We start from the raw sequence: 18,021 nt of genomic DNA on the forward strand, positions 1-18,021 counted from the left end.
CTATAAGTGTAGATGAGTGGTTAGCTTACCCGTTGCTAGTATTTATTTAATAAACAAATCTATAAGTGTAGATGAGTGGTTAGCTTACCTGTTGCTAATATTTATTTAATAAACAAATCGATAAGTGTGGATGAGTGGTTGGCTTGCCTGTTGCTAGTATTTATTTAAGTAAACATATCGATAAGTGTGGATAAGTGGTTGGCTTACCTGTTGCTAGTATTTATTTAAGTAAACAAATCGATAAGTGTAGATGAGTGGTTGGCTCACCTATTGCTAGTTTTGATTTAAGTAAACAAATCGATAAGTGTAGATGAGTGGTTGGCTCACCTATTGCTAGTTTTGATTTAAGTAAACAAATCTATAAGTGTGGATGAGTGGTTGGCTCACTTATTGCTAGTTTTGATTTAAGTAAACAAATCTATAAGTGTAGATGAGTGGTTGGGTCACCTATTGCTAGTTTTGATTTAAGTAAACAAATCTATAAGTGTAGATGAGTGGTTGGCTCACCTATTGCTAGTTTTGATTTAAGTAAACAAATCGATAAGTGTGGATGAGTGGTTGGCTCACCTATTGCTAGTTTTGATTTAAGTAAACAAATCGATAAGTGTAGATGAGTGGTTGGCTCACCTATTGCTAGTTTTGATTTAAGTAAACAAATCTATAAGTGTGGATGAGTGGTTGGCTCACTTATTGCTAGTTTTGATTTAAGTAAACAAATCTATAAGTGTAGATGAGTGGTTGGCTCACCTATTGCTAGTTTTGATTTAAGTAAACAAATCTATAAGTGTAGATGAGTGGTTGGCTCACCTATTGCTAGTTTTGATTTAAGTAAACAAATCGATAAGTGTGGATGAGTGGTTGGCTCACCTATTGCTAGTTTTGATTTAAGTAAACAAATCTATAAGTGTAGATGAGTGGTTGGCTTACCTGTTGCTAGTATTTATTTAAGTAAACAAATCGATAAGTGTGGATGAGTGGTTGGCTTACCTGTTGCTAGTATTTATTTAATAAACAAATCTATAAGTGTAGATGAGTGGTTAGCTCACCTGTTGCTAGTATTTATTTAAGTAAACAAATCTATAAGTGTGGATAAGTGGTTGGCTCACCTATTGCTAGTTTTGATTTAAGTAAACAAATCTATAAGTGTGGATAAGTGGTTGGCTTACCTGTTGCTAGTATTTATTTAAGTAAACAAATCGATAAGTGTGGATGAGTGGTTGGCTTACCTGTTGCTAGTATTTATTTAAGTAAACAAATCGATAAGTGTGGATGAGTGGTTGGCTTACCTGTTGCTAGTATTTATTTAAGTAAACAAATCGTTACGTGTGGATGAGTGGTTGGCTTACCTGTTGCTAGTATTTATTTAATAAACAAATCGATAAGTGTGGATGAGTGGTTGGCTCACCTATTGCTAGTATTTATTTAATAAACAAATCGATAAGTGTGGATGAGTGGTTGGCTCACCTATTGCTAGTATTTATTTAAGTAAACAAATCGATAAGTGTGGATAAGTGGTTGGCTTACCTGTTGCTAGTATTTATTTAAGTAAACAAATCGATAAGTGTGGATGAATGGTTGGCTTACCTGTTGCTAGTATTTATTTAAGTAAACAAATCGATAAGTGTGAATGAGTGGTTGGCTTACCTGTTGCTAGTATTTATTTAATAAACAAATCGATAAGTGTGGATGAATGGTTGGCTCACCTATTGCTAGTATTTATTTAATAAACAAATCGTTAAGTGTGGATGAGTGGTTGGCTTACCTGTTGCTAGTATTTATTTAATAAACAAATCTATAAGTGTAGATGAGTGGTTAGCTTACCCGTTGCTAGTATTTATTTAATAAACAAATCTATAAGTGTAGATGAGTGGTTAGCTTACCTGTTGCTAATATTTATTTAATAAACAAATCGATAAGTGTGGATGAGTTGTTGGCTTGCCTGTTGCTAGTATTTATTTAAGTAAACATATCGATAAGTGTGGATAAGTGGTTGGCTTACCTGTTGCTAGTATTTATTTAAGTAAACAAATCGATAAGTGTAGATGAGTGGTTGGCTCACCTATTGCTAGTTTTGATTTAAGTAAACAAATCGATAAGTGTAGATGAGTGGTTGGCTCACCTATTGCTAGTTTTGATTTAAGTAAACAAATCGATAAGTGTGGATGAGTGGTTGGCTCACTTATTGCTAGTTTTGATTTAAGTAAACAAATCTATAAGTGTAGATGAGTGGTTGGCTCACCTATTGCTAGTTTTGATTTAAGTAAACAAATCTATAAGTGTAGATGAGTGGTTGGCTCACCTATTGCTAGTTTTGATTTAAGTAAACAAATCGATAAGTGTGGATGAGTGGTTGGCTCACCTATTGCTAGTTTTGATTTAAGTAAACAAATCTATAAGTGTAGATGAGTGGTTGGCTCACCTATTGCTAGTTTTGATTTAAGTAAACAAATCTATAAGTGTAGATGAGTGGTTGGTTTACCTGTTGCTAGTATTTATTTAAGTAAACAAATCGATAAGTGTGGATGAGTGGTTGGCTTACCTGTTGCTAGTATTTATTTAATAAACAAATCGATAAGTGTAGATGAGTGGTTGGCTCACCTATTGCTAGTTTAGATTTAAGTAAACAAATATATAAGTGTGGATGAGTGGTTGGCTCACCTATTGCTAGTTTTGATTTACGTAAACAAATCTATAAGTGTAGATGAGTGGTTGGCTCACCTATTGCTAGTTTTGATTTAAGTAAACAAAATTTATTAGTGTAGATGAGTGGTTGGCTCACCTATTGCTAGTTTTGATTTAAGTAAACAAATCTATAAGTGTGGATGAGTGGTTGGCTCACCTATTGCTAGTATTTATTTAATAAACAAATCGATAAGTGTAGATGAGTGGTTGGCTCACCTATTGCTAGTATTTATTTAATAAACAAATCTATAAGTGTAAATGAGTGGTTGGCTCACCTATTGCTAGTATTTATTTAATAAACAAATCTATAAGTGTAAATGAGTGGTTGGCTCACCTATTGCTAGTTTTGATTTAAGTAAACAAATCTATAAGTGTGGATAAGTGGTTGGCTTACCTGTTGCTAGTATTTATTTAAGTAAACAAATCGATAAGTGTGGATGAGTTGTTGGCTCACCTATTGCTAGTTTTGATTTAAGTAAACAAATATATAAGTGTGGATGAGTGGTTGGCTCACCTATTGCTAGTTTTGATTTAAGTAAACAAATCTATAAGTGTAGATGAGTGGTTGGCTCACCTATTGCTAGTTTTGATTTAAGTAAACAAAATTTATTAGTGTAGATGAGTGGTTGGCTCATCTATTGCTAGTTTTGATTTAAGTAAACAAATCTATAAGTGTGGATGAGTGGTTGGCTCACCTATTGCTAGTATTTATTTAATAAACAAATCGATAAGTGTAGATGAGTGGTTGGCTCACCTATTGCTAGTATTTATTTAATAAACAAATCGATAAGTGTAAATGAGTGGTTGGCTCACCTATTGCTAGTATTTATTTAATAAACAAATCTATAAGTGTAAATGAGTGGTTGGCTCACCTATTGCTAGTATTTATTTAATAAACAAATCTATAAGTGTAGATGAGTGGTTAGCTTACCTGTTGCTAGTATTTATTTAAGTAAACAAATCTATAAGTGTAGATGAGTGGTTGGCTCACCTATTGCTAGTTTTTATTTAAGTAAACAAATCTATAAGTGTGGATAAGTGGTTGACTTACCTGTTGCTAGTATTTATTTAAGTAAACAAATCGATAAGTGTGGATGAGTGGTTGGCTTACCTGTTGCTAGTATTTATTTAAGTAAACAAATCGATAAGTGTGGATGAGTGGTTGGCTTACATGTTGCTAGTATTTATTTAAGTAAACAAATCGTTACGTGTGGGTGAGTGGTTGGCTTACCTGTTGCTAGTATTTATTTAATAAACAAATCGATAAGTGTGGATGAGTGGTTGGCTCACCTATTGCTAGTATTTATTTAATAAACAAATCGATAAGTGTGGATGAGTGGTTGGCTCACCTATTGCTAGTATTTATTTAAGTAAACAAATCGATAAGTGTGGATGAGTGGTTGGCTTACCTGTTGCTAGTATTTATTTAAGTAAACAAATCGATAAGTGTGGATGAATGGTTGGCTTACCTGTTGCTAGTATTTATTTAAGTAAACAAATCGATAAGTGTGGATGAGTGGTTGGCTTACCTGTTGCTAGTATTTATTTAATAAACAAATCGATAAGTGTGGATGAGTGGTTGGCTCACTTATTGCTAGTATTTATTTAATAAACAAATCGTTAAGTGTGGATGAGTGGTTGGCTTACCTGTTGCTAGTATTTATTTAATAAACAAATCGATAAGTGTGGATGAGTGGTTGGCTCACCTATTGCTAGTATTTATTTAAGTAAACAAATCGATAAGTGTAGATGAGTGGTTGGCTCACCTATTGCTAGTATTTATTTAAGTAAACAAATCGATAAGTGTGGATAAGTGGTTGGCTTACCTATTGCTAGTATTTATTTAAGTAAACAAATCGATAAGTGTGGATGAGTGGTTGGCTCACCTATTGCTAGTATTTATTTAATAAACAAATCGATAAGTGTATATGAGTGGTTATTTGATCACGTGAAGAATATTAATTTCTTATTCTCTACAAGCACCTTTCATCTATTATAATAAACCAGTTAAATAGTATTCCAGAAATAAACCTTGATAAACGTTTTAAACATTACGTATTAATAGCAGAGAGTTCCCATAAAAGCTTTACGTGATGTTGGTTAAACTCTCTGACAAATTGCTGCAAACTTGAAATGTTCCCCAAACACTCTCATGTGCACCCTAAAATGTGAGACCGAGAAAGGTGAATTTGAAAATAGGGAAGAAAGAGGCAGAACATCTAAACTCAGTAATACTGAAGTTAAGTGTATTTGTTATATTGCTTTCGAGACAGAAGGAAGACTGTCACTAATTTCAAGAATGAGATAAACAACCATGCACCAAATGACAGAAAAGTGTCCATATTTACAGTATCAAGAAGACTTAACGAGAATGGAATATTTGGTCGTGTTAAAAAAAAAAAAAAACTTTACTTCGATCTTCAAACATTTTCAAGAGACTGAAATTTGCTAAAAAGTACAAAACCTGGACTGTTGATGGTTGGAAAAGAGTATTATGGCCGAATGAGTCCAAGTTTGAAATATCTGGTTCAAAGCGTAGGTTGTACTCTGAAGGAAGAAAAATGAAAGATACTCATCTCAAAGTATAGCACCTACAGTGAAGTATGGAGGACGCCGTGTGATGGTTTGGGGTGTGTTTGTTTCCTGACAAGAGATATTTGCAAAACAGAGAGAATAATGGATCAGCACAAGTACCATCAGATATTGATATTATTAGTAAACAGAGAGAATAATGGATCAGCACAAGTACCATCAGACATTGATATTATTAGTAAACAGAGAGAATAATGGATCAGCACAAGTACCATCAGATATTGATATCATTAGTAAACAGAGAGAATAATGGATCAGCACAAGTGCCATCAGATATTGATATTATTAGTAAAGGATTCTACTACCACGTAGATAACGACCCCAAGCACTCATCCAACATATACAGAAATTACTTAGCTATAAAAGAAGCTATTGTAATTATTCCAATGATGCAATAGCCCCCATAGAACCCCTATCTTATTCCTATTGAGCACATCTGAGACTTGATAGATAAAAAAATAAGAAGTTACTTTCAAAGAAACTTTACTGTAGTGTATTAGACACAAATACATAATTCCAAAGAACACTTTGATTAAATATGTTGCAACAATGTCTGAAAGACTGTTTGTAGTCTTTAAGTGAAAAGAGGGACACACAAAATATTAACTGTTTGCTGAACTCAAGCACTTCCAGTGAGTTTCTGTTGTACTAAATATGAAGGTTAATAAAAGTTTAATGTTTCATCTGTGATTTACTTTTCATTGTTTTTAGTAACATTAAATCTAAGTTTTTACTTTGTTCTAGCACTTTTCTACAGTACTGTAGATTTACTCTATGTTATTGTTGAGTGGCTGTCAGCATAACTAAAAATCTCAACAATTACTTTTTGTTCTGGGTGGTATAAATAGCTGAGAGCTTTAGTTCTGAGTGAGACCAAGAATGAAACACAATTAACTTTTATAAAGTCCATAAAATAATTTAAATTGATAGATTAACTTAAACTTTTCATGTCACTGGGGACGGGCACTTTTATTTGTTCATTCTAATTATCGGGCGGCCTGACGAGCTCCGTGATTGAGCGAAGCACGTTATAGGTAATGGACAAGGTGGACAGAGTGTGATTGAAATACTAATATTTAATCTTATTCTTCCTGTCTGAATAGAAAATGTAGTGTTAATATTTGTAGAATAATTTCAGTATTGGTATCTTATGACAATTATAATTAACTTTGGGAAAAGTGTATATATACAAATATATACATTATCGTTATAAACGTGTATAATTAATACTTAAACTGAATAAAGAATCTTTTCTTACATTCTTATTTATTTGGAATAGCGTGAAGTATTTCTCACTTGAACGTCCCACGAGGTTCGGGCGATTTAAATGGATTAGGTCAGTAAAAATTCGTATATTAAGCTAACAGTGGCCAGTTTAAAGGATTTAGGTAAGTCTTAAATCCGTATACTAAGCTAACAATGTAAATAATGTGTTTGATAGAAATATAATAACAATGAATTTAAAGTAATAGTAAATGCTGTTAATGAAAGTAACATCAAGTACACAACTAAGAATATCTTATTTCTGGAACACATATATAACAAGAAAAGGGAATCTAATGTAATGTAACAAAAATCTTAATGCTATGCTATGTACAAAACTGTTATAAAGCTGGTATTAATTAAATATATATATATCTAGTAAGAGCTTAAACCAGTGGTCTCCAATAGGTGACCCGCAGGCCCTCAGAAGTGTGATTTATGCAATTTAATAAGATAAGATATTGAAAAAGTAAGCAGAACTGTATTTGGGGAATTATTATTATCTTCTACAAACTGAATTCACTTTTGACTTTACGAACATCATCAGCGTGGAAAATAATAGAAGACCGCTAAAAGTAATTGTGATAAATATGTTAAGTTCAACATTATAATAAATAATCTGTATAGTTATAATAGTACGTCTGTTACATGTCTGTATAACTACTTCTCCACCCTGTATGATTTGTTTGTTTGTTTGTTTTGTATTAGACACAAAGCTACACAGTAGGATATGTGTGCTCTACCCATCACGGGTATCAAAACCCTTTTTCTAGCGGCGTGAGTCCGCAGACATACCGTTGTGCCACAGGGGGCCACATGTATGAATTTTCACCAAATTCTGTATGGAGGTTTATTTGGTTTGAGGAGAAAGGTGGATATTTTGCTTGGCATGACTATGTGGTTAGGACGCTCAACTTGTAATCTGAAGGTCGTGGGTTCGAATCCCAGTCACACCAAACATTCTCGCCCTTTTAGCCGTGGGGGCATTATAATGTTATGGTAAATTCCACTTTTCGCTGGTAAAAGAATAGTCCAACAGTTGGAGGTAGGTGGTAATGATTAGCTTCCCTCTGGTCTTGTACTGCTAAATTAGACAAGGCTAGCGTAGATAGTCCTCGTTTAGCTTTGCAAGAAATTCCAAAAACAAACAAACAAACAATACATGCAAAGTTTCAGTCTTGCGTTTTGAGATTTTTTTACGGGCGTTTTATACCACTAATTTGCCATCTCTTCGTGGATCTTCACCAAATTTGGCATGAAGGTTGATCGGGTGCAAATTAGGTTTCACATTTTGTTTTGAAAATTTTTGCATTTCTTAAAATTACGTATAAGGAAAGCAGCTCTTCATGTTCTAAGATAACCTTTAATTAATCATGAATTTACCTAACTTCCCAGCTAGTTTCCAATAAATTAAAATGTACGTGTGAAAGTTTGTAAAAGATCATGAGATTCTGTGAAACCTTTAAAACCGTAATAACTGGCAGCATGAAGATTATTGAATTTCTCACAAAACTTAATGAATCTGGTCTGCTAGAAGCGATAGAAGGAACTTCATTTGTGAAAAACTAGGATAAGTTTACGAAACCTATCTCTGGAATATTGTAATGTTGAACAAATTATATTGTATCTTAAAAGCATGACGCCCCTCAGTGGCTCAGCGGTATGTCTGCGAACTTGCAACGCTAAAAACCGGGTTTCGATACCCGTGGTGGGCAGAGCACAAATAGCCCATTGTCTAGCTTTGTGCTTAATTAAAAACAAAATATAACAATGACAGGTGAACGTTCTAAGGTTTAACTTGAATGTTTTATTAACGATGCTGTTGTCTAAATTCAGACAATGTCGTTGTTTTAAGGGAAGTGGATTTTTCTAGAGTGAGCCCCAGTGAATAATTTGTTTCGGCTGTGTGAAGAAAAACATTGATAATTAGGTGTAAGACTGTAGTAGATATATATATATATATATAATTACAAATCATGTGAAAAGCTTTATTATAGACATTTTTAATAAAATTTGTGTTATCTTAGAGTTCAAGCTCGAATAAATATAAATATATAAATAAATTTATATATAAATATAAACCTCTAATTTGTGGGATGAAGAGAGTTACAGCCCATAGATGTTTCCTATGTTTATTGCAAGTTTTCTTACCTGAACAGATATATTGACAAGTAGCGAAGACAAAGGATACAATGATTGTTTAATGTTAAACAATGCTCATTTTATAATAATCGATATTGTCATAGAAACACCTGTGTTTACTAATGCAAAGCGTAAATCTACCAATATTAATAAAATATATTGAAATTATTTATGTTTGTTTGTTTGATTTGAGTTTTTCCGCAAAGCTACACGAGGGCCATCTATCTGCATTAGTCGTTCCCAATCTAGCAGCCTAAGACTAGAGGGAAGGCAGCTAGTCATCACCATCCACCGCCAACTCTTGGGCTACCCTTCTACCAACGAATAGTCGGATTGACCATAACATTATAACGCCCCCACGATTGAAAGGACGAGGATGTTTGGTGTCAGGGGGATTCAAACCCGCAATCCTCAGATAACGCGTCGAGTGTTTTAACTACCTGGTCATGTTTCTATTGTTTTTACATTAAAGTCTTTTATCTTTTCACTTTCAATGGAATACCGATTATAATAAACATATAAGTACAGGTTCTGCATTCGACAATATTACAGTATTTATTTAAATGGTATTTGATGTATGACAAATCAATACTTATTGGAATTGATAAATATTTAACCGTAGTTTTTATAACCCCAGAAATAAACCTGTATTTATGTGATATTTTAAGTAATTTGGATAACCAGAATAATTAAATTATTACATTAAAAGAGTTAACAGAACGCACACCAGGGTCAGATAAAATTGTTTATATATGATCACTTCTAGGACGGTTTTAACGAAGGTTTTGCCCCATAGTGGCAAAGCGGTATGCCTATGAACTTATGTTGCCAGAAATCGGGTTTGAATACTCGTGGTAGACAAAACACTTACAGCCCATTGTGTAGTTTTGCGCTTAACTACAAACAGACTAACTAACAAAGGTTTTAATATTTTAAAATTAAACACGAGTTCTTTACATAAAATTGTTATATATATTTGTTTTGTTACAAATAAAGCAAAGTAGATAGTCATTTCATCAGTGAGAGTGTTTGTTTCTTTGTTGTTTGAATTTCGCGCAAAGTTACACGAGGGCTATCTGTGCTAGCTGTCTCTAATTGAGCAAAGACTAGAGGGAAGGCAGCTAGTCATCACCACTCACCGCTAACTCTTTTACCAACGAATAGTGAATTGACCGTCACATTATAACGCCCCTACGGCTAAAAGGGCGACCATGTTTGGTGTGACGGGAATTCGAACCCGCCAGTGGGAGTGAGTACATATCTAGTTCTTAAATAATAAGTACTCACTGTCTGCTTTCCTATTTCAGCCTGACTCGGTCTGGAGGCTAGATTGCTCCAATCGCAGTCTGCGGATTCGAATCTCCATCACCGAACATGATCGTCCTTTCAACCATGGGGATATAATTAATATTCATTCCTGCTATTCGTTGGTAAAAGCGTAGCCCAAGAAATGACGGTAGGTGATGATGACTAGCTGCCTTCTCTCTAGTCTATCACTTCCAAACTAAGGACACCTGGCGTAGATAGGATTAGAATAGCTTTACACAATATTTAAAACGAAAAAAAAATCAAACTGCTATTCATAACATGATCTTTGTTATTAATAATGAAATGTATGAGTTATATTTTCAACTGTGTTTCTTATTCTCTAAATACGATCACATTCAGCACTGAGAGAGGAAATAAGTTACAACAGTATGAATGTTAGAATTTTGCGGTTTGCATTTTAAAAAAAAAATTAAAATCAAATTTTACATTAAAAGCGAAACGTTCTCCATATTTAGGATCCATATAGAAAATGTTTCACTATTGGGTTCAGTGCAACAATCTTTAACAAAAAGATAAATTTTTGTATATTTGTTCAATTTTGAAGCTGTCGAGATAACAACAATAAGAAGAATCATCTCTGAGATTCTTTGATATTTTTACAGGTTAACTGAAATTTGAAATAAACCCCGTTGAGTAAACTTGACTGCTTACATTGCTGAAATTAGGGTTTCAATCCCTGCGGTGTGAGCAGCACAGGTAGCTTGTTGTTCATGTTTGTGCTTAACGACAAACAAGCAATTCTAAAATATAAACTTAATTTTTTAGTTGTTCAGGAATAAATATTACAAATGTTGTATCTCATGAATGACCAGCGGAAAGCCCGATATGTATATGCTATAAAACACACTCTCTCTGTTGGTCCATCGAGGAAAATCGAACCTCTGTTTTTAGCGTTGTAAATTCGTAGACTTACTGCTGTCCCATCAGAGGACTTACCAGCAGATCAGAAATGCTAGTCCTGCTAACAAATGAGGTTCTGAAATATCGGGTTTAGAAGTGTGTTTTACTTCGAGTTACAACGACAGTTACTTCACGAAGAGTCAAGTTCCAAGTTCACACAAATACCCGGGCTGAATTGATAGCAAAATCATAGTTTACATAACAAAACAATACAATATATATAATTATGACGTACACGTAATCTTCAGTTGTAACCAGTTTACTTTCAAAGCTTTCAGGGATTTTTCTTTCAACACAGCTTGTTTATCAATAAGTTATTGACATAATGTGCAGTTTCTCAGGCAGGCTATATTAACGGTGGGATAGAGGAACAATTGCACCATGACTCCGACCACCTGGGGGACCACCCACAATGAAAAGAAATTCTGTTGTATTAGTATGTGTGAGAAGACTGAATGCTATTCTACTGCAAGAGGCCTCCTCTGACCTAAATCTGGCCTCTTTTACGTATGTGTGTACATATACACATACACTATGAATACCCCTTAAAAATTGTAGCAACGACCTTGCAAATTATTAATCAACTTATATGATTCAAAGACCACTATAAGAACATTTCACAAAATGTTCTTTATTTTACAGAATTTTAAAAATGAAATCGTCTATGCGCTTTCTTATTCTAGAAATTTCGATCGTTATTGATATTAAATTGTTTTTATACTGAAATATTGATTATTGTTGATATAATTGTTGCCAGCAAAATGGTTACATTTTATTGCAAAACATATAAATACCTGTAGCCGGGTTTCCTTCCACTCGGGAAAATTTTAAGGGAGACCAAAAATTTTAGGTTTTTAATTAAATGATATAAAACGAGTTATGATGTATAAAAGTTAAAAAATAATATGTAATCAATAGTCCTAGAGTTTGGGGGGGGAGGCAAGCCCCTTTGGCTACAGATCTGATAAAAACGTAGGTAGACGTTCTATCAAAGATAGCCTTTAAAATGTTGTGACAAGAATTTTCCACGAAGTGAAAAATTAAGAAAAAAGAAAAGTTGTATAGGAAAAATAATGTAACCAGTCTAAGACAAAGTTGGCTTCATGAGAAAATATTTGTGTTTTCTTACTGCAAGTTAAAAATAATAAAAAAAGGCAACACAGACACATGCACACGTTATATGTTACAATTGATCCAAACAGCCTATCAGAAGTTTGATATTAACTCCATGAAGAATGTTATGCGTTGTGTATAAATTTTAAAACCTTTCTCTTATCGCTCATTTTTGACAAGTAAGTTGCGGTAATTTATCTGTTTATTTCGATATAACGTTTCAGATATTTCATGCAGTTAAAAACATCCAAGATTTTATTGTTTAATATACACTAAACTTGTCACCATGAAAAGGTGTGCTAAATATTTTAAAACCTTTTATCCTGTAATTGAAAGTAAAACCAAAAACTGAATTGTAATTGAAATTCTTGGCCGATAGATACATATACTCAAGAGTTATTTGTTTATGCGCGATAAGACAATATTCTCCTTGTGACGCAATTGTCTTGTTGGCAAATCTACCACAAAAGTATCCTTTTGACAACTGCACTGTATTTTTTTATACACGAACACGTGGCTAGACACTGTCTTGAATTATTCTATCACGTGCAAATCACGCCTGCTTTAAGCGCACGCGCATCACTCAAGGATGGCGGACAGACCGGTGAACGCTTCGGAACTGAAAGGTAATCTTTGTCGTTTTGTTGTTAAATTTACTTCCTGAATTTATTAAAATAAATGTGGAAACTTAATTATAGATGACTAATTAGGTGTTTTAACTTTTGGTTTAAAGTTAGTGATTAGATGCATTTTTTGTTTCAATATAACGACTTACTTGTCCGCATAGCTGCCGCATCATAGGAAAACTAAACAGTCAATCTGCACGTTGGTTCACAGTGGAAACTTTCCACAACTGGCGTTGCATATTCCACTGTAGAAACAAAAGCGTACCGACATGACGTTAGTTCATTTAACAACTGTGATCTTAAATCGTTATATTTCTAGGATTATCGATGTGGACAGATAAAACCGACACAGTTACCAGTGTGCATGGATAATATTTTCGCTCTTTCCCTTATTTTCAAATTTTATGTCCACGTTATATAATTCGTACCATCATTAGTATATTAGTACTATCATTATACGTTGATGAAAGTAAAACAAAAAAAGAAAACTTTAACATTGGTTTAAAAAATAAGCATTCCATTTGTTATGACAACCTAACGAAGAACTTTTAATTGAAACGATACAATGGACCTGAGCGTAACAAGGAAAGAACAGACTTCGTAGACCTCGTATCTCCAGCAATAACTCTCAAGTAGCAGGTACAGTTGATGATAGATAGCTTGTGTACACCCATGTGGAACATAACATATGGACAGAGAAGAATGGGACATTTGGTTCTTTAAGTTCTTAAACAAGTATAAATTATACCCACCACTTGAATTTAAGAAATCTTTAATTTTTTATCATGGTTTAAAGGAAGATCTTTAGAAGACCAACGTTTTAGTGTGTCAGTATTTAAGAGTATAAATGAGAGAGTGCAGTGCATTCCGTGGCAAAGCATGCGTATGTGTGTATTATATTTCAACTTAAAACTACGATCATTTGGTCCCACCAAGGACACTTTTTCAACTATCAAAAACAACTAAATACAGCAAGCAATCAAACTGTTAAGAATTATGTATAATTAATTAGTTTTGATTTCTAAACTAATAACTATGCCTATGATATGTTTACTTTTAGTAATAAATTTCATACATCACTACTTTATAACTTGGTTGTAAAAAAATTTTCATTGTAAATTACTTAACTTTATTTTCATAAATTAAAGGGTAAATGAGGATTTTTGGTTGCAAAAATTTTAAGAATGTAATAAATGTTTCTCCCTTCTAGATGTACCATTTACTGTTTATGTTGATTATGTGTATTGATAACACCTACATCTAGTTTTAACTACATGTGCAAGAGGAAGTGGGAAACCATTTTAAGATGTAGATATAACCACAAACCTTAGTTAAAGCTTCCACTTTTCACTGGAAAAGTATCTCCTCCTAGATAATTCAGATTTGTATGACTATTCACTCTTTGATATTAAATAAAAATTGGGTAAATAGTAAAAAACAAATATACACACTTAAAATAATTTTTAATCATGTGTATGCTTTTGTGTGTGTGTATATATATATATATATTTCAGAATACATATGTTTTAGTTGAAGTTAAACAGTAACCAAATAACTTTAAAAAATTAGTATAAAATACACTAGAACTATTACAGGTTGAGTGTTAACACTATCTACTAATGGGTAACAAAATCAGATTTACAAACTGCATGTTTTTCACCTTTAATGTTTTATTGATTGATTGTATTAGACAATTGAACTCTAAAAATTATTTGGGAGCCTGTAATGTTATGTCTACAGAAAAAAATTGGAACTTTAATACAAAAGAATGGGTACTTTTATGGCCACTTTCAATACTTTATTAATTGTAACACCAAATATTTTCTTAATAGTAAATTAAGAAATTATTTTTAGTTTTTGAGCCTTACTAACAGCCACAAGTAGGTTATCCTTCTAACTGAATTGGTAGAGCCTTTGCCAGGTGTGTAAGAGTTATTGTATTAGAACCTGAACCAAGGAAATGATAAAAATGCAGAGATTACTACAATACTTATAATTCTGGATTTTTTTGCTATTGAAAAATACGACACTCTAAATCAATATTCCTTATAGTAGGTTTTCTCCACAGATTTTTCTAAATTAGAAATTAATTTTAGGCAAAAGATTAAAGTTGTCACTGTGGACTAGTTCTTCAGATGGATTGGTAAGTGTCACAAGAACTGAATGACTTGTATATTCAAGGTTTCTTTGGTAAATGCGTAATGCTAAGAAGGTAGACCCATTACAAAAAAAAACTACTAAATATAACAGCTATTGGTGACTGCATTGAACTTCTATAACTTTGTTTTTACAAAACAAATTAGTTTCTAATATAATTTTTGAATAGTTACTGTTTTTAGTTTTTTTCGACTATAATATTTTTTATATCTTTGTTTCTATTAATTAACTGAAAGAAAGGCATATGGTATTAAAAATGTTCAGTGAAATATATTTAGTTGTTAATGAGTTTGTGAGTTTATATCGATGAATATTTGGTGAAATCCAGACATTATAGTACATTAGTAGCTATTTTCATTAAGCGATATGTTACCACATATTGTGTGAATTCTCTGTTATGTTGAAGGACCTTAAAAGTTTCCTTTTGGGAGTATGTTCACTGACCACATTCATGTTTGTTTCATTTTCAGTCTGTGTTGGTTCAAGTTGTTGCTTTTCCTTAACTACCATTTGTGGATCCACAACAAAAAATATTACCAAGATGTTATGTAATGGAGTAACAACAATGGGCCCACAGGGAAGTTGTAATGAGTGTGTAGAACAGACTGGCACTGAAAAGCTTCATATTGCAGAAGATATTTGGAGGCAGCAAGAAGTATTTGGATCCACTAAGGTTGAACTGCGTAATGGGGTGATAATGCCAATTCTAGGTCTGGGAACATCTCACAGTGGGGGATACTCCCACCAAGCTGTAATCCATGCCTTAAAGGATTGTAGGTATCGCTTGATCGACACAGCTAAACGATATGGATGTGAAATGTTTTTAGGAAAAGCTCTTAGAGACAGTGGCATTCCACGAGAGGATATCTTTCTGACAACCAAGCTGTGGCCAAGAGACTATGGTGCCTTTGCAACAAAGCAAGCTTTTTATGGGTCTATGGAAAGGCTAGGAGTAGAGTATATTGACCTGTTCATGATGCACTGGCCAGAATGTACGTCTTCTTGTTCCAACAAGTGGCAAATTCTTGAAGAAACCTGGAGATCACTAGAAATCCTTCTTGATGAGGGTTTATGCCGTTCCATTGGTGTGAGTAACTATGATATTCCTGATCTGGAGAAGCAGATTGATACTTGTAGTGTAGTTCCCCTTGTTAACCAGGTAGAGTTCCATCCCTATCAGAATCCAAAAGCTTTATTTGAATATTGTAAGGAGAATAAAATCCAATTTCATGGTTACAGCCCCTTAGCAAAAGGTCATATTTTGAAAGAGGCTCCAATTACACAAATTGCCAAGCATCATAATCGAACCCCAGCTCAAGTTCTGATTCGTTGGTCGATCCAGAATGAGGTTGTGACTATTCCAAAGTCAACTAATAAACGTAGGGTGAGAGAGAATGCCCAAGTCTTCAATTTTGAACTTTCTCCAGAAGAAATGGACCTGCTGAATAACTTGCATGATGGACGACGTATTGTAGATGTCTCTACTCTTCAGAGTAGAATTGACTCGGATCTTCCAGATGGTTACAAACTTGACTTTGTATCTCTAGTGGAAGAAAAATCTAATTATCGAAACCACAGTTAAAATCATTTCCAATAGTTTTAAATAAATTTCAAATATTTCATTGCAGCTGTATTAGTATCATAGAGTATATAAATTGTAGGCAAACTTCTTCATATGTGCATGATACAATTTTCTCTGATATTTGTAGTAAACATATTTATCAATATTATTTATAGTATGCTGTGTATCCTGTATTACTACATATACGTTTTGTTAATAGTTCTAGTTTGGAAGTGAAATCTGTTTTTCTTGGCTGTACCAAAATTATTTTTATTAGTTTATACTATAGTACTATTAATGTGTTTCACTAAACCTGATGATAAAAGTCCTGTACATGAAAATTTGTTACACTAACATATTGGCAGTAGTGCCATATATGTATGGTGCAGCATCAACTGGTGATATTGTATACATACATGTATTTTCACAGTGAGAAGGAAATGCTGTATATCTATATTACAGTATTATACTGGTGATATATAGTGTTATTTTACAGTATACCATATTGGTGATAGTGCTGTCTATATGTATAGCAGTACCAATATACTGATGGATTTGGGTATGTATTATTAATAGTCTATATATTTATGATACAGTACTGTACAGGAAATAGTACATGTATACGTGCATTTTCAGAATATCTACATGTAGAGGTGAAAAAGCTGTACAAAAATGGCATATTTATAGTCCTTAATTATGAACATGATGTGTGTATATACTATAGTATCACACTAGATGTGAATGTATTACAATAGACATTGGTGATAGTCATGCATAGGTGTGTATTTTCAGATGTTAACTACTGTAAAAATTACTTTAAAAATATAACTTTCATGTCAATATTACGTTAATAACTGTAACCAATTCTATAATACATATAAAATCAATTTGTAAAACGAAGCAGCCATGTGGTTTTAAAACATTAAGATAAAAATACTCTTCAACCAAGAATGTCATCCATAAAAACACCAGATGTGTTGGTATTCTAACTGTTAAGTGGTATGTTGTAATGAGATTCAAAAAAATTAAAATTTATTCAACATTGTGTGAAGGGGAAGCTACAACATACACATTAATTTAGAGCTACTCCTATATTTTTACAAGCCACCTGGTTTCAAAACTTGATATAAATGTATATTAAGTAGTTAACTCTAAATTTACAGTGAAAGCAAAAATTCGTGAAATGTTTAATACATATACAAATGTTTCTGAATCCATATGTTATTTAAACAAAATAATTTTATTCCAGTCTTTCAAAGATAAATGTATGTGGCTAAATCATATCACCACCAATACCGACACTAACTCATTGTAAAACGATTTATTGTGATCTCAGTACAAATAAATCTTAACATTGTAAAACAAGAAGTGTTTTTTTTTCGCTTAATTCAAATAATTTGTTTTCACTCTTACCATCAAATTTAAAGGTACTTTTACTAACAAGTTGTGTGGCTTGCAATTCTAACAACAAATAACTTAGACAAGTTTCTCTGTGATGTTACCCTAATAAATGATATTAGTGCTGTTCATAGAGCCTCAATTACTGTGTAATAAGTTCTAATATAGAATATTAAACATTTAACTTTTGTCAGTTAATTCGCAAATCCTAAGCCTAACACTTGATCCTGATTTAACAGTAATTGTTTATTTTTATTG

The 18,021-nt window shown here is 33.0% G+C and overlaps 1 protein-coding gene across 2 annotated transcripts; it reads left to right on the forward strand.

Moving 5' to 3' along the window:
- Nucleotides 1-12,499: 12,499 nt before the first annotated feature.
- On the forward strand, nt 12,500-17,730 carry LOC143224932 (putative oxidoreductase ZK1290.5). Of its 2 annotated transcripts, none has more exons than XM_076453425.1 (2): nt 12,500-12,647; nt 15,275-17,730. In XM_076453425.1, exons 1-2 carry the CDS (start codon nt 12,611-12,613, stop codon nt 16,384-16,386), a joined length of 1,149 nt encoding a protein of 382 aa, XP_076309540.1. In that variant the 5' UTR covers nt 12,500-12,610; the 3' UTR covers nt 16,387-17,730. The 2 variants fall into 2 exon arrangements, with proteins under 2 accessions (XP_076309540.1, XP_076309542.1); XM_076453427.1 differs by lacking the exon at nt 12,500-12,647 and adding an exon at nt 12,885-13,286.
- Nucleotides 17,731-18,021: the final 291 nt, after the last annotated feature.

This window comes from Tachypleus tridentatus, chromosome 9 (genome assembly GCF_004210375.1).
Source record: "Tachypleus tridentatus isolate NWPU-2018 chromosome 9, ASM421037v1, whole genome shotgun sequence".
NCBI lineage: Eukaryota > Metazoa > Arthropoda > Merostomata > Xiphosura > Limulidae > Tachypleus > Tachypleus tridentatus.